Genomic DNA, 18388 nt, shown 5'->3' with positions numbered 1-18388 from the left:
TTAAGTTGGTCCGATAATTCCTTCAAACGTTGACAGTAGGAAGATGCATTAGGAAAGTCTGCCATGGAGAGATGAGAGAACTCCTGTTCGAGAGCCACCGCGCGGGAATTTTTATTATCTTGAAATATGTCCCGGAGGCGGTTCCAGGCGGTCATGGCAGTGAGGTCCGGTTCAATGATGGTGTGAAGAAGGTCAGTGGAAATTGTAGAGTATATCCACTGAAGGACGGTTGCATCAAGTGTGGCCCATAACTCCTTCTCCTCGGCCGTGGACGGTGGAGTGTATTCGGCCGGCAGAATTATGTGCGGTAAAACACGATGAGATCGTGCGTGAACTTTAAAAAGTTCGGCCCACGTCCCGTATTGTACACGTTCCAGATCAAGGGTGATTGGGATGTTGTTTTTGATGTTGGATACGGCTAAGGCCGGATGGAATGACGAGCCTTTGGCCATGGTGAACGGACGTGGGGAAGGAGAGAGAGAGAGAGAGAGAGAGAGAGAGAGCGGAAGAAGATCGAAATTAGGCTGATACCATGAAAGAAGATTATTCCATAATCTTTTCCTTAACCCTCAAAGGGTTTAAATAACATACATAACAACTTCCTATAATCTAGGCTACGTATAAGGTAATACAAAGGAAACTAATCTATTGTTACCAAAGATACAGAGATGATAATATACAAACTATATTACATACTCTAACAAATAAAATACCTTCTCTCCTCATCTTCAGTATTTTATAGAAGTATTAGTTGATTAATTTATTCTAGAATCAAGATGATGTACGTGGCTTGATGTTATCCTTAAATGTAAGGTATGACACAGCATCAAAAATAGTAATATAGGCATATAGGCTATACTGCTATACTGCTATAGCAGCTCGGTCATGGTCCACCACTTGAATAATTGAATTTCTATATATATCTGTTTTGATGGTTAATTTGAACTTTTCCATTGGCTATTCTTCTACTCGCTCCATTACCCTTTTATTTGTTTGAGCACATTTGCCATGTATATGTAGCATGTCATAGGTTCCTACTTTCAACTGTCTTTGTGACTCATATCAATAAATATTTTTTTTGCCAAATATCAAAGGTTTGGCAAATTGGCATGCATTTCGATTTCAAAATCTCGACTTAACTACTTATTGTACTGTATCTATACAAATATATTAAAAGACGTACGAAAGAAAGCCTATGTGTCATGTGGCACTCTCCTCACATTTTCAATGCAAACGTTTTATGTCTGTGTACTCCTCACTTTAAAAAAATGTGTAAGTGCAAAGTATCGAACATGTGACTTTTGAAATGAAAAGTAAGAGTTTGAACATCAATACACTATGACTTTGTTGTCTAATATTTCAAATAAAATGTTATGAAGTCTTTTAATAAGTATAATTAACTAAAAAGACTTAAACAAGTATATACATCTCCAACACACTTTATTACGTAACTTACAAGAAAATATTGATATCATTTTATGTAAATTTTTCAATTTCTTAATGGATAATGATGTGTTTATTATTTATCGATTATTTACTCCAATCCCCTTAGTTTTGATAGTCGATTTGAGCTCTTTTGAGCTCGTTTCTTGTGGATTTGATGCGTTTGGAGTTCTTTTCGTGTGTTGCATGTTTTGATGCAGATTAGGCACTTGATGCCTTTATTTAAGTCGCGACATGGGAGTCCAATGGTCACACAATGTCCAAGGAGTATCCGGATGATTTGCACGAGCGATTCGGTTGGATTGCACAGAAAAATTGACTAGAAAACACATCCGCCCGGTCGATCGGGAGGTTTGGCACGACTGGGCGAGTCACGAAACTTAATCTGCCAGCATACTCACTTCGCCCGGCCAACCGGGCGACTAAATGGAGAAAATCACTTGCGCAATTTGCTTTTCTGTCGTAACTTTCAATCACCATCGCCCGACCAGGCAGTTTCTTGGGACGGGTTATTTTGCCTTTTTTAGCCGGTTTTGTAAAAAGTATAATAAGTTTTTAGTATTTTCGATTAGACTATCTTATTTTTCTACGTTTTTACAGCTAAACACTTAGTTTTTCTCTCTCTAGCTTTGTATGAATTTTTACCTTTGAAGATTATAGAGATCGTTGATTTCGTTTCCATTATTCCTCAATCATTCGGTATTCATATTTACTTTTCTTAATTTAATGAATTCTTTTACTTTGATTATGTTTATTGAGTTTATTATTATCATGACTGAGTAGTCTGTTTCTAGGGCTTAGAGAGGGAAGCCATGTTTATACCTTTTTTTATTGTGGTTTGATGTTCTTCGATATTTGGATTGAAGTAGAATAATTCATGTTGATTTGTTATGCTTGTTTAATTCATGTAATTGCGCAATACCAAGAGTTATGTTTAGCTAATAAGAATTAGAATCGAAAGATCGTATTCATTAGAGGCTTGTTACAATAGGTAGGTTTGATTATGTTGAGCGACCGTACTGGCATATGTTAATCTAAGAGTTGTTAATGCCTGACCAAGGATTAACGAGATACTCTATTTATTTGAACCACAATCCAAGTATTGTTGAACTATATTATAGTGATTAGATTGGTATAAGCATGGTGGACCGATCAATTTCCCTAGGTTTTTAATTATTTGATAAACTTATATCATTTTGTGTTCTAGTTTACTCTAGTTTAGTTATTAATTCTTCAATCAATTTTCTCTCTTGAAGTAGGTAAATATTGAGCATGAATCTGTAGAACTCTTCTCACTTTGGATCGACCCGTATTTGCCAGTTTCTACTAACCGTGCACTTGCGTATATTTTAAAACCCATCAGATAAAAAATTACAAAAAGTAGCAAAATTAATTATGAAATTTAAAAATAATAACATATTTGTTTGTTGTAACTGACCTGAGACATCACCCGGGCAAAAAAAACTAGTTTATAATCTATGTTAAGTCTTTAGTATTTGTGAAAGTTGTTGATGAAATAGCGTAGCCTATTAAAGAGGAGATATTAGTTAAAATAGGATTGCTAGTTCCCTGAAGGGTTTCTTATTGAGAGAGTTTTTTTTTTTTCCTTTATAGTTTCTCCTTGGTAGAGTTTTTACTAACATTTATTGCTACATTTTTTCTACTTTTTTGAAGGTCTTTCCTTCATTGGTTACCTTTTCTTCTCTTCTTTTATTTTCATCTCTTTTCTTTTTGGCCTCAATTATGAAAAGATGTAGGGGCTTCCACTTAGGGGTATTAATGAGTCTGACATGTTCGAGAATAGTTCGGGATCGAATCAGTCAAAGCACGACTCATGGTGCTCGACTCGGATTCGAATTTGGCTCGAGACTTTAACGAGTCGAGCTGAGTTAGGTAACGCGCAAGCTCGAAAGCTCATGAACAGGCTCAATTATATACTTTTATATATAAAAATAATATATTTATATATACATAAATATATTAACCTAGATATCACACAATAATAAGTTAATAATTTCATTGTTTAAAAGAAAAACTATAAATCTCAAATATTAAAAACGAAAAAACAAAGAAAACATATAAAAACTAGGGGTGATAAAGAGCCAAGCATGTTCGTCGTGAACAGTTCGAGCTCGACTCGTTTAAATTTGGTCAAAGCTCGGCTCTTTAGGCTTCAAGCTCAGCTCGAGCTCAAATTAACTTAATGGGACACAAGACGAGCATACCACAATTCGGGCTCGGCTCGACCGATAAGCAGCCATACTTCCACTGGTGTTCATACCAGTGATAAGCCCCAAAAATTCCTTTGATTGTTTTCAATAAATATATCTCATCCTTGAGATTGTATTTATTCTAGTGTATTCAATTTCTTTTTTTGTTCATCTGACGAAGGGGGGAGATCTAACACTCTATTCTTTGTAAGAATCTAGAAGACCATGGAAGTATTTTCACCCAAAAGACTATGCATGAGAGAAAATTAAGCTAAAACAGAGCGAACTCACATATTGTATTGCTTCGGATGAATTTTTTATTAAGGCTATTTTTAATCTAATCTGCTACATATGTATTTAGTTCTAAGGTGTTATGTACTTGTGTTGGAATTTTCGATTTTTCAGGAATCGATTGTAAGTGCTTTTGGGCTATCCCTTTTGAATGAAATCATTTTCCTTCCTATCAAAAAAAAAGAGGAGACATTAGTTGGGATAGTGGAAATTTGTGATCTTAGAAATTTTATGAGAAGTTAGGATTGACCGAAAATGACTTGGATTTAGTGCGTTATATGTAAAATTCGACTTATGGGAGCATAAACGCTTGGCAAAATGAAATGGAGGTATAGGATTTATATGAATGAGCAAAGTAGATAATACATTGCAGAGGCGTTCATTAATATTATTGGGCCCAAGGCAAAGTTTTAAAAAATAGTCTCTGACGCACGGAGATATAAGGAGAATTGGAATTTTTTCCTTGGATAATGCAAAATTGGGTTTTAATTCCCAAAATATGCCCAAAAAAACTAAAATTCCCTGCGTACCGTCCACGTAGGACGGCACGCGAGAATTTTTTTTTTTAGTAAAACCGCTACTTGCAGTAGCGGTTTACAAGTGCGGAGAATTTTTTTTTTTTTCAACTTAGGTAAAACCGCTACTCGGAGTAGCGGTTTACAAAAAAAAAAAAAAAAAAAAAAAATTTTTTTTTTTTTTTTTTTTTTTTTTTTGTAAACCGCTACTCCGAGTAGCGGTTTATTATGAAAACTGATATATGCTTACCATATTTTGCGCAGGTAAACCGCTACTCAGAGTAGCGGTTTATATTTATAAACCGCTACTCCGAGTAGCGGTTTATATTTATAAACCGCTACTCCGAGTAGCGGTTTATATTTATAAACCGCTACTCCGAGTAGCGGTTTATATTTATAAACCGCTACTCCGAGTAGCGGTTTATATTTATAAACCGCTACTCCGAGTAGCGGTTTATTTTAAAATTAAACTGCTACTTTGAGTAGCGGTTTCTGTGGGTTAAAATTATATAATACTAGTTTTTTATGCATGCAATGCGTGCGTCGATTGTTTGGGTATATTCTTAATAAATTTTATCAAAATATAATTATAGAAGTATGATTAATGACTATTGTCATACAAACTACTGTAATCTATAAAGTTTCTAGAAATTGAGATAAACATTTAGATGTAAAGTTTTGTAGTCAAATTAAATATGTAATTTTTTTATTGAATAACCATTTTTCTCATTATGGCAAGTCACGTTGTTAATGCTTATTTAGTTTATTATTGGAATTTTGGACCCATCTTTAAATTAGGAAAGGATATAATTATACAAAATCTAAATATTCAATTAAATATATATATTTAGCCAATGATAAAAAATACATTTTATTAGGAGACACCATAGCTCCCCCTTGGCTTATATAATAGAGATATTACGGTTTTTTCACATGGTGTGGCTGTGAAATTTAATTTTAAAATTCATGCAAAACCCCCTATAGTTTCAAAAATACACCCGGTACTATTACTATTTAAATAAAATACCCTTAATAACTAATGATGTCCAATTTCCATTAGTTTGAGAGAGTTAATTACAATCTATCATCTCTTCCTCTTTCTTTCTTTTACCCCAATTCTACATCTCTCTCATGGGCCACCTACCCTACACCACCACCCACCACTGCACCACACCCCTCCTCTTCTTCGTTGCATCCTCTCTCTCTCCTTTCGTGCTCCCTCTCTTTCTCCTTCTGCTCTGTCCCCTTCAAACACTCCTCTTCACTATCTACTCCTCTGTCCCTCTATATCTTGCTACACCCTCGCTCGGCCCGCTGTGCGGCCACACAACCACTTTCCGCCGCATCCCATGCTAACCGTCGCCACACTTCTGCGAAATCCATCCAAGAACCATGGCCGATGAAGACAAAGATCCCCCTCCCCTCGAAAAATCTCCCCATCCACTGACAAACTAGACAAGTCTAGTTTTTTTTCGAGGGGAAGGGGTGAATTTCGAGGGGTGGGGGAGGTTTTCAAGGGTTTTTCGGGGAGGGGGGGTTGGTTCTATGAAGGCAATCTGGCTGTAGTGGTGGGTCGGGGGTGATTCTGCTACGGCAATAATGGCGGGGTAAGGGTGGGCCCGGTGGGACCAAAGAACTTTCAATAACTTTATATCCTTGTTTCTAGTACTACGCACTTTGCTATCTAGGATCTTAATCGGTCTTTCTTCATAGGTTAAGGTCTCATCCAATTCGATAGATTCAGGCTGCAACACATGAGAAGAATCTGCAATATACTTCCTCAATTGTGACACATGAAAGACATTATGTACCTTGCTTAACTCATTAGGTAACTCTAAACGATAAGCCACCTTGCCAACCCTAGTCAAAATTTTATAGGGTCCAATGTATTTTGGGCTTAGCTTTCCTCTCTTTCCAAACCTCATTACCCCTTTTGTCGGAGAAACTTTGAGTAAGACGCTTTCTCCAACCTCGTACTCCTCATGCCTCCTCTTCAAATCGGCATAGCTTTTCTGTCGATCTTGGCGGCTCGTATCTTTTCCTGAATTAACCTGACTTGCTTCACGGTGTCCTCGATAAACTCTGGCCCAAGTACAATCGTTTCACTTATATCATTCCAACATATCGGGCTTCGACATTTTCGACCATACAAAGCTTCAAACGGTGCCATTCCAATACTTGCATGATGACTGTTGTTGTAGGAGAATTCAATCAAATCCAAGTAATCTTCCATGATCCTTGATACTCCATTACACAAGATCTTAACATGTCTTCCAATGTCTGAATAGTTCTCTCAGTATTCCCATCAGTAGCTGGGTGAAAAGCGGTACTCATCAGTAGCTTGGTCCCCATTGCTTTTTGCACACTTTGCCAAAAGTTCGATAAGAACCTAGAATCTCGATCAGAGATGATGTCCTTTGGTACTCCATGATACTTCACTACGAACTTCACATAGGCTATAGCCAATTGATCCATCGACCAAGTATTCTTATTGGTATAAAAACTGCGGTCTTAGTCAAACGGTCCACTACCACCCAAATAGTATCATTTCCTTTCTTACTTTTGGACAAGGCTCCCACAAAATCCATTGAGATAGAGTCCCATTTCCAGCTAGGCACTTCCAAAGGTTGGACCATTCCTTGAGGTCTCTTATGTTCAATCTTTACCTTTTGACAAGTAAGACACTTAGCCACAAATTCAGCAACTTCTTTCTTCATGTTTGACCACCAAAAAGTCTTCTTCAAATCCTTATACAACTTATCTCCCCCTGGATGCATTGAGTATGGTGAGTTGTGAGCTTCCTCCATCAATTTCTGCTTAAGATCCCCTTGATTCTGAGGCACACACCATCTTCCTTTGAATCTCACACTGCCATCATCAAATATTTTGAAGTACTAGCTTGGTCCTCTTGAATTTTCTTCTTAATTTTCTCCAATTTATCATCCCCAGCTTGACTTTCCCTGATCTCATCAAGAATAGAAGGTTGGATCGCTATGGCACCTAGTAGTTCTTCTACGCTTCCTAGCTCCATGACTTCCAAGTTCATCTTCTGAAACTCCATACATAACTGATCTGGCAATATTATTGCATTAATCGAATGACTAGTCTTCCTACTCAAAGCATCAGCCACAACGTTAGCCTTCCCTTCATGATACTGGATATCCAAGTCATAATCCTTAATGAGTTCTAACCATCTCCTTTGCCTCATGTTCAACTCCTTTTGAGTAAATATGTACTTCAAGCTCTTATGATCTGTATAAATCTTACAAGTTACTCCATATAAATAGTGTCTCCAAATCTTCAAGGCGAAAACAATGGCAGCTAATTCTAAATCATGAGTTGGATAATTCACCTCATAAGGTTTCAATTGCCTCGAAGCATAAGCAATCACCTTTCGATTTTGCATCAGTCACACCCTAAGCCATATTTCGATGCATCACTATAAACCTCATATTGTTGACCTTCATCTGGCAATGCTAAAACTGGTGCTGAAGTTAACTGTTCTTCAAGTTCTGAAATGCCTCCTCACACTCTGAACTCCAAATAAATTTACACTCCTTTTTCATCAAGTTAATCATAGGCCTCGAAATCCTAGAGAAGTCCTTCACAAATCTTCGGCAATATCCGGCCAATCCCAAGAAACTCCTTATATCAGATACACTCTTCGGAGTAGGCCATTCAGTAACAGCTCGAATCTTAGCGGGATCCACTGAAACACCCTCTTTCGAGATCACATGGCCCAAAAATGCAACTTCCTCCAACCAAAACTCACATTTAGAAAGCTTAGCATATAACTGATGCTCTCTCAACTTTGACAAAACTTGTCTTAAATGCTCCTCATGTGCCTCCCTATCCTTAGAGTAAACCAGAATGTCGTCGATGAAAACAACAACAAATTTATCCAAGAACGTTCTGAAAGTTCTATGCATCAAATCCATGAAAATGCAGGTGCATTAGTCAAACCAAAAGGCATCACCGTGAACTCATAATGTCCATAGCGAGTCCTAAAGGCTGTCCTTGCGATATCATTCTCCGCAATCCTTAATTGATGATAACCAGACCTCAGGTCTATTTTAGAAAAGATTCCAGCCCCCTTGAGTTGGTCAAACAAATCATCTATTCTCGGAAGTGGGTATTTGTTCTTGATAGTTACACTATTTAGTTCCCGATAGTCAATGCATAGCCTCAAACTCCCATCTTTCTTTTTCACAAACAGTACTGGTGCACCCATGGTGAAGAGCTTGGCCTGATGTAGCCTTTCTCCAACAGCTCATCCAGTTGGACTTTTAGTTCCTTCATTTCTGCAGGTGCCATTCGGTATGGGGCCTTAGAGATTGGTTCCTTTTCTGGGCACTAAGTCTATGGTGAAATCAAGATCTCTCACTGGTGGCATTCCTGGAATCTCGTCAGGAAAAACATCTGGAAACTCACTCACCACTGGTACCTTGCTAGGTTCAACCTCTTCCATTATTTCTTGAACACTACACATAAACAATGGGTACCCTTTCTTTATACAAGACTGTAGTTGCAAGGCAGAAATTATCCGTAGGCCCTTTTGTTTCCCTTCCCTCCTGTAAGTCACCCTAACCTTGTTTGGTCCGGTTAAAATTACTTTTTGAGCCTCACAATTGATATGACCCTTATATTTTCCAAGCCAATCCATCCCAAGGATGACATCTAGGTCTTTCATCTCATACTCAATCAAGTCAGACGGGAATTCTATTCCTGCTATAAGTAGAGGTACCTGCCTATACAACTTAGAACAATGCAATTCTTCTCCTGATGGTAATGCAAAACTGACAGAAATGTATTCGGACTGACTAGTCCTAGACGTTCACCTAGGGTCCTAGTCATGAATGAATGTGATGCTCCTGAATCAAATAGAACTTTAACAGGCATAGAATTAACAGAAAAAGTACCAGCTATCACATCAGATGTGGCCTCGGCCTCACGACCATTTATTGCAAAGATGCGCCCTTGGTCTGACTATTTCCATTCCCGTTTCCTGGCTTAGCACTCCCAGATTGTTGAGTAGGGTTTGACGGGTTAGAAGCTATGGTCTTGTTATCCTGGGAGGAATGGTGGTTTTCCTTCAGATTTCCAGTAACATTCATACTCACGATGACCTAGCTTTTGGCAATACCTACAAGTCACTGGCTTCCCTTCACAATCTTTTCCTGGGTGGTTCTTATTACACTTCTTACAATGGAACACCCTTTTGGGCCTCTCTCCGCCTGATTGATTCCTTGAAGTCTGATCATTGGTCCTAGCCCCAAGGTTTCTTCCATCTCTTCTTTCGCTTCCTCCCTTAAATTTTTCTCATTCCCCTGGTTCGGGTAGTTGCCATTCCCTTTCCTCTTTTCTCCTGAAGAGTTTCCCTCTAGTTCCTTCCCTCTAATCCCATACAAGTGGGCAGCTCTCCCAAAACCTCATCAAGGGTGCTAAAGGTGGCTCCTTCGAGCTTTCCTTGCAAAGATAGGGTCAAGCCTTGCTCAAATCTTTGAGCCTTAAGAGCCTCAGTGGGTACTACTTCAGGTGCAAATCTCATTAGCTCTATGAACTTACTGTAGTATTCTGAAATGGACATGGCCCCCATCCTAAGGTTAATGAACTCCATACTTTTCTACTTTCTTAAGTGTGTAGGGTAAAACTTGGTTCTTAATGCTTCTTTCAACTCGGTCCACCCAAAATTGCGCTCAATCGTCAAATCATTTTTCCTTTGGCTCCACCAAAGATCTGCTTCCTCCTTCAGATAATACACTGCGTTATTCAGCTTAAGCTCTTCTGGGCAGTTGATGGCATAAAAAAGCTTGTCGAATTCCCTAATCCAGTTTTCAAGACTAGCTGGGTCCTCTTTCCCATTGTAGTAAGGGGGTTTTGAAGCAGACACCCTCTTAAATACTTCTCCAAATGCATCTAATTCATTGGACTTCGGGGGTGGGGCGTTTGCAGCCTGGGATAAGGCAGCTGCTATTCTTCTCATGTGTTGCAGCCCGAATCTATCGAAATGGATGAGACCTTAACCTATGAGGAAAGACCGATTAAGATCCTAGATAGCAAAGTGCGTATTTTTAGGCATTTATTGAGATTATTAAAAAAAAAATTATCTTCAAAACTCATTTCAAACTATTTTAAAATCACATTGGAGGGAACCATTTGAGGGAAATATAGTTTGAATTTTAAAGGTTATTTTAGTAATTTTTAACAGTAGTTGCTCTTGTCATTATCTTATTTATTTAATTAGTTATTTAAACAAATATTTGATAAATAATTTTATAAAATCCAAAATTTATTTTTGGGTAATAAATTAGATTATACATTTTAGTATGTAATTTTCGGATTTTTTTTAAGTGTTTTGAAAAAAATCAATTTCTTTTAAATAAAACCGAAAACTTTAAATATTTAAAATATTTTGTTAAATCTTATAAAATCATATTTTTATGAGATTTATATTGAGTTAGATGGTATGGGATTTTAATTGATTTGGTAAGATTTAACAATCTCTTTAAAATCAAACAAAATTTATTTTAGGAAAGAATTTTTTAAAGGGAAGAGTTTTTATAAAAAACAAAAAAAAAAAAAAAAACAAAAAAATATTTTTGCTGCATTCTACAGCTGCTGCATGCAGCTTTGTAGGATGTTGCAAAATTTTTAAAGTTCTTTTGTTTTGTTTTTTTTTGTTTTTTTATAAAAACTCTTCCCTTTAAAAATTCTTTCCTAAAATCAATTTTGTTTGATTTTAAAGAGATTGTTAAATCTTACCAAATCAATTAAAATCCCATACTTTCTAACTCAATATAAACTATATAAAAATCTGATTTTATAAGATTTAACAAAATATTTTAAATATTTAAAGTTTTCGGTTTTATTTAAAAGAAATCGATTTTTTTCAAAAAACACTTAAAAAAAATCCGAAAATTACATACTAAAATGTATAATCTAATTTATTACCCAAAAATGAATTTTGGATTTTATAAAATTATTTATCAAATATTTGTTTAAATAACTAATTAAATAAATAAGATAATGACAAGAGCAACTACTGTTAAAAATTACTAAAATAACCTTTAAAATTCAAACTATATTTTCCTCCAAATGGTTCCCTCCAATGTGATTTTAAAATAGTTTGAAATGAGTTTTGAAGATAATTTTTTTTAATAATCTCAATAAATGCCTAAAAATACGGTGTATTACAGAACTGAACTGAACTGAACTGAATTGAATTGAATTGAACTGAACTGAAATGAATAGTGATATGTGAGAGTAAAAATATTGTCAAGAGCTGAACTGAATTGAACTGAATTGATCTGAACTGATCTGATCTTAACTGAACTAAACTGAATTGAATTGAACTGAACTGAATTGAACTGAACTGGACTGAAAATAAGCTAGGGAGAACAGGCCCTTAGGGCATGTTCTCTTCGGCATTAAACAGCTGGAGTGAACTGAACTGATCTGAACTGAACTGAATTGAACTGAATTGAACTGAACTGAATTGAACTGAACTGAAATGAATAGTGATATGTGAGAGTAAGGCTATGTTTAGTTCACCTGAAATTTTCTGATCTGAACTTATCTGATCTGATCTGAACTTATTTTTTCTGATCTGATCTGATCTGATCTGATCTGAACTGATCTGATAACAAGATCTTATCTTTTAGATTGTTCTCAATATATAAAAAAAATATAGTCATGTGGGGTCTTGTTTGATTCGTCTCAATGAGTACTTTATTAATATTCAATTATTATAATTTTTACTAATATGTAATGAAAGATATAGTGATTTTTAAATATAAGCATGATCTGAACTGATCTGATCTGAACTTATTTTTTCTGATCTGATCTGATCTGATTAGATCTGAAATAAGCAAAAATAAGGTGAACTGAACATAGCCTAAAAGTATTGTCAAAAGCTGAACTGAACTGAACTGATCTGATCTGAATTGAACGGAACTGAACTGAAAATAAGCTGGGGAGAACAAACCCTTAGTCTTTGTGGAAAAATGACCATTGGACCTTGCTAGCCACTTTTATTAGTTTAGTGTTATAGTTAGGTAGTTTTACCTTAGGAGATTAGTGACGACTTAGTTTTCCTATGTCAAGAATGGTAAAGGGTAACATTAAATTGAGAAAAAAACAAGTAAGAATCTTTACTTATTCTATCATGGAATTGTTTCTAAACCTTGAAAGAACAACCTAACTATATTGTGCAAATAATTAAATCTACAAATCAAAGATTGCCATTGAGAATATCCAAGGATTAGAGTCGAAGAGTAACCAAAATCTCCATATATATTAACGTGAATGCAATATTATATCGAAACCAACAATGGTTCAGAAGATCACTTGAAATACATTGTCCAAAAGAAAAGAAACCAACAAATCAACAAATAAATAGCATTAGCAGTAGTTTAGCATAAATCAATATGGTCAAATAGGGGGTTTTAAATATTATATCAGTTAAATTTGCTGCAAACTTTCCTTATTTCACCATCAGTGCCTGTTAGAACTTCAACAGCTTGCAGCTTAATCATGACTTGTGCTGATCTGATGTCAAACAAGGTACGATTTTGTGCCAATGCTGCAACAATTCCAGCAGTTGCGGGATCACGAGACAACAGTTGGTCGAGTGAGAGAACTCCTCGCTCTTGGATGAGCTGACCGTAGAAAGTGTTGTCTAAGGTGTTGTTGTTAGTTGGATCTTGATTAAGGGGAGTGAAGTTGTTGTTAGGAACTCCTACGGGACAAAGTTGTGTTAGCTCCGCACGAAGGCTTGGGTCCATATCTGCGTCAAATTGGCTATTGCCTGGACTTAGTCGGTCTTCGATGAACCCACAATGTGCGATTCCGACAGCGTGATAACCTATAGTATGTTATTTTATATGGTCAGTATCATCATTATCATCACGTAAAACTATTAAAATTTGGTTGCCCACCCGGTTCACCGGAGCAAAGCTCCCAACAAGAGTTTCTGCATACGATGAGGCTCGAATTCAAGACCTTTCTCAAGCGACATCAAGCTATTTACCACTTAAGCCAACTCTTGTTGGTAGAAAATGCAGTTCCAAATCAGGCAAAAATAGCATGAAAGTGCACATAACATAAGAGCATGACCTACCCAAACTTGACAAATACGCGAAATTGACTGTTAGCATAAACTACTTTGAATTGGAAATAATTGAATGTGAAGCACAAATCCAACTCAATGAACTCATTTGACAAGATCATTCAAGGAAATTAAGATCGAGCTAGTCGTTATGGATGATTGGATGATGGTTATGTAAATCATGATCCATCTTATCTAATCATGATAGAATGAGCAAGATATTCCCCTCAAATTTTATGCTAAAGCAAGATAATTCATACTAGAGTTGTAATGAGACAATCTCTATTATATAAGTGAAGGGGGGAGAAAGATTGTATCTCTCTTAAAGTACTAAATTACCGTTATTGAAAAGAATGAAAAAAATTACAAAAGAAAATAATTTAATAATTCTTTCTCATTTCAACTTTTCATTCTAAACAAGTTAAAAATGATACATGCATCAACTACTTTAATCAAAATATTTAAATTGACAAAATATCTTGACCATTTTTTTAAAAGAGAAGATACATATTGACGTCCACTTGAAAAGGCTGAAATACTCACTACCTTTTATACAGTTTAATTCAAAACCAACTCATTATTTCTGTACTTTCTGCTCAAAATTCATTCACTAAAGATTAATATCAAAAATCACTCATAACCTTTGTTAGTTTTTTATATTAGCGAATTAATATATTTAAATTCGCCTATTTATTAATTTTTTCACATTTTCAGTTCAATCGTAAATATACTACGGATGTAATATAAAATAGGAAAAATTGACGAAAGAGGTCTCAACTTTGGGTGATAATTTTTAAAAGGTCTGAACTATTGATTAACCTATGTAGGTCCCAACTTTAGGGGTATTAACTTTTAGCGGGTCTTAGTGACTTGAAACTGGCTTAATAGGTCATAACTTGTAAAACTTGGGTCACACCAGAAGCGTTAATTGAGGGAGGGAAGTAGGAACTAGGTGAGATTTTTTTTAAAAAAAAATCATCAGTTTTAAGTCACCGAGGCCCACTAAAGGTTAAGATCCCCTAAAGTTGGGACCTACACAGGTTAATTAATAGTTCAAACCTTTTAAAAATTATCGCCCAAAGTTCAGGCATCTATTGTTAATTTTTCCTATAAAATAAAGTAACAAAATTTAAAACTAACGCACGCATCGCAAGCATAATATAGGCTAGTATGTTAAGGTCTCAAAATCATTATTCAATCCTATAGTTGGTAGAATGTCCAATATTGTAGTACATTATTGGTTGTGGCTATACCATTTTGTTCTTTTTATCACGTTTGGTTTCGTAAATTTGTCGGCCCTTATATGTGTGATATTCACAATAAAACGAAAATGAAAAAGGAGACAGACTCTCAATATAGTCAATACCTAGAAGGACAACCATTTCTTCAATGTCGAAATCTTTTGCTGCGAAAACTGCTGCACTTTGTGCAACTGTCATGGAAGGGCTTGGAAGATCCACATCTGCAGCATTCGAAACGAGTCCATCTCTTCTTCCTGTTTCCACCGGGAAATCAAGTCCTCCTCCCTATAATTTAATCACAAGGACAAACTTTTCGAATAAGGAAAACGTTGCAATTGAAAAAGATCGGAAATCGATGAAGTAAGAAAGAATGAAAGTGATATATGTATATATATATTGTACTTACCAACTTGATAACTACTTTAGTAGCAATGGCGACAATATCAGAGCAAGAAACAACATCCGGACATGCTTCTTCCATGGCGGCCTTCAATTTTTCAATTAGTTCATAGCCCCTTACGCTGAAATTAGAATCTGCGGTCTTCTCACTTGTTGGCCCATCTATAAGGAGGGATGAGTCACAACCCTTCAAATAGTTGAAACATATGGAAGAATTAGTCACACAAATTTAACTATGATAATTATGAAGCAAGTATCCTAAAACAATGAAACTATATAGGGATGAAAGCATTATTGTTCATGAAGTTATCCAAGTATAATAATACAAATATACTCATATTTTCCATATAACCTTAGCAAGAGTACGTCGAAACACATGTTTTTTTGTTTCATCCCTCCGAAAGACTAACTCAACCAAAAGTTTAATTTGATGGTTGGAGCGCCATATTTGGTTTTACATTGATAGAGTATAAATCTATTCCTGGGGCCTCAACCATCAGCTTAAGCTTTTGGTTGAGTTGGTTCTTTGACATGATAATTGATATCAAGAGCCAGCGTGACAAAAAGTCACGGGTTCGAATCTTCTCCACCCCTCCTTTCTCACCTATTGGTTGAGTTGGTCCTTTGACACACATTCTATCATTATTAGAAGACATCTAGTTACAAGATTATAAGAAAAGGATGTTAATTACCTTGACAAAACAATCATGAAACTGGAGACGAAGAAGGGCAGGTAAAATGGTAGGATCCAAGTCAAATTCTTCAGCAACCAAAGCTTCGATGATGGCTTCAACATCCGAACTACATTTATCATTATAGAAACCAACAACCAAACCAGAAGTAGAAGTAGTCGACGAAGACGAAAATGGACCGGAACGTCGCGAGGTACGCAACGCCGAACCTGGACCAGGAGCAGGAGCAAGAGCAGGAGCAAGACCAGGTGATAGTGCAATAACATCATCAGTCGATGTTGGTTTTGAAGCAAAAGAAAAAAAATCAGAAAAATCAAAGCCAAACATTGTAAAACACTGAGCTGTTGGAGCTGACATTAAGATCACTCCTAGGGCTAGTGCCATAACTAACCCAAAATGTGGAGAGAATTTCATTGATAACTTTTTTTTGTTTTTTTTTGGAGCTCCTCCAAATAATTAGTGAATGAATTTAGTGAATAAATTTGGAGGTAGATATTTGGTATGTTGTGTTGCGTACGTAGAATTTATATATGAATGGACAGAATCAAATTTGCGCAAAAAAGTTAGTTGATGGGAGATCGTTAGTTAGTGTGGCATGCACGACTTAATTGATGTTAGTATTAGACGTGCTATCGAATATTACAAGAGGACGGCTTTGTCTTGTTCCACTTCTTGCCTTCGCTTGTTTTTGCATACGAATGTAATCTAGTGGTTCATGTATATAATTTTCAACCATTTTATTGAAGGGGTCGATCATGAATCATTATATTTTAAGGTCACAAAGAAGACTTTGCCATATGAAAAATGGAAATAATAAGACCAGGAATGACGCACTTGATCGGGTGAATAATTAAAAGAATTTGTGATTAGAACCTAAAACTAGCAAATATATTTGTTATGTACGTACCTACAAGACAAGAATATTGAAGTGTTTGGATTGAAAATGTTTAAGGTGTACTTAAAATCTAATCTATTCACTAGGTAAATTTTCCATTTATATGATCAATATTTTTATTTAATAGTCGAACTCAGCAAAATTAAATTTTTTAAATTTCTATTTGCGTGTAAATAATTATATATAGGTAAAATCTCCATCAGTTGACCCTATCTACATGTAATTTATATTTCAAATAACCCATTCAAAATACATAATTATTGACTTGAAGATAATTTAGTGGCGGTCCCGCAAGGATCCAAGGTTTTATTATAGCAATTGGTCTTGTAAGATATCGCCTACTTTTAATTTATAAGTAGGTGCGTCGCAACCTCAATATTAAGAAGAGAATAGATGATATTTTTTAAATATAGTGACAACTTTAATCTATTTAGCAACCAGTTTAATCCATTCAATAATCACATTCATCAATCCATTAAGTGACTAGTTTAATCCATTTGGTAAGGTTGTCGTGTTATTATTATAAATTGTTTGTTGTAGTTAGAGATTCAGAGGGAAACAAAGAAAGGAGAAGATGATCGACGACTAGGATAGTGCGAGATGCCTAAAAATAATGTTGGTTAGAGTGCGATGGAACGAGTTAAAAGAGAATATGCTTGTGTTTATCTAACTTTATGTTAAAATTTGACTGTTTATCCTAATCATTTGTATGAATACAGAATATGCACACCATTATAGAAATTATAAATAAGACAATAAACAAAAAAGACGCAGTTGAAATTACAAAAATTTGAGAAAGAAACACTGCATACAAGAAAATCATGTAAACCCAATGTTTTGAGAACATATGATGTCTAAATAATTCGAGTTGCATTAACAAAATTATCCAACAAAAATTACAAATAAATTGTTCTCTTTTGGCCTTCATGTTGTTTGTACATATAATATATTCCAATCTTTCTTTTTATTGGTTAGATGAATAACATTTAGGCTGCCATGACAAAAGGCCCAACTTAAAGGCCCAATCACTTAATTAGAAGGAGGAGTGAATTGTGAGAGGAATGCTATTTATATGCCAAAACACAAAGCTCAGGCACGTCAAGTAGCCATCAGATAGTCACCTAATTGTTGCGTGCTACACAAGCGTGCGCAAGCATTGAACATAAGGTGCATATATATGTTAGACAAGGAAACTTATGGGGGCATTTGGTTGTGGGTCTTCTATAAAGGATAAGGAAATCAAGTTACTTGTTGTCCTTAATTGTTGTTTGTTTGCTTAGTTTAATGATTATGTTTACCTTCTCCTTACCCCCATGCAAGGTTCTCTAGTCTCATTTTCCCCACCCCAAAGGTTTCACATTCCCTTTCTTTGACTCATCATTGACCATCTCTTGAGTACCTTGACAATCCAACCATCATTTGTCCAAACCACCTAACCACTAGCATCGCCACTCAACCAACACCTGACCACTAAACCAGCACCACCTGCCCCCACCCAACGACCTCGACTTGAACTGAACATGAACCACCACCTGACTCCTCTACCCCAACACCCCAACCACACCACTAACCACCGAGAAACCGCCACCACCATCC

General features: G+C 35.9%; 1 protein-coding gene across 1 annotated transcript; it reads right to left on the bottom strand.

Moving 5' to 3' along the window:
• Positions 1–12719: 12719 nt before the first annotated feature.
• Positions 12720–16589, bottom strand: LOC104907706 (peroxidase 44). Its single transcript, XM_010696676.3, has 4 exons — positions 15898–16589; positions 15213–15392; positions 14932–15091; positions 12720–13322 (listed from the first exon to the last, which is right to left on the bottom strand). Exons 1-4 carry the CDS (start codon positions 16309–16311, stop codon positions 12916–12918), a joined length of 1161 nt encoding a protein of 386 aa, XP_010694978.2. The 5' UTR covers positions 16312–16589; the 3' UTR covers positions 12720–12915.
• Between the last annotated feature and the right edge of the window lie 1799 nt (positions 16590–18388).

The sequence above is a fragment of the Beta vulgaris genome, chromosome 4 (assembly GCF_026745355.1).
Source record: "Beta vulgaris subsp. vulgaris cultivar EL10 chromosome 4, EL10.2, whole genome shotgun sequence".
In the NCBI taxonomy this organism is placed as follows: Eukaryota; Viridiplantae; Streptophyta; class Magnoliopsida; order Caryophyllales; family Amaranthaceae; genus Beta; species Beta vulgaris.
The sequence above is the reverse complement of the archived record's forward strand: the minus strand, read 5'-3'. Positions and strand labels throughout refer to the sequence as shown.

Coding starts and splice junctions, on each gene's coding strand:
- LOC104907706 (XM_010696676.3), bottom strand. CDS start 16,311: ATGAAATTCTCTCCACATTTTGGGTTAGTTATGGCACTAGCCCTAGGA. Junction 15,393..15,897: donor TTCATGATTGTTTTGTCAAG/GTAATTAACATC, acceptor AACTATTTGAAG/GGTTGTGACTCATCCCTCCT. Junction 15,092..15,212: donor CTAAAGTAGTTATCAAGTTG/GTAAGTACAATA, acceptor ATTAAATTATAG/GGAGGAGGACTTGATTTCCC.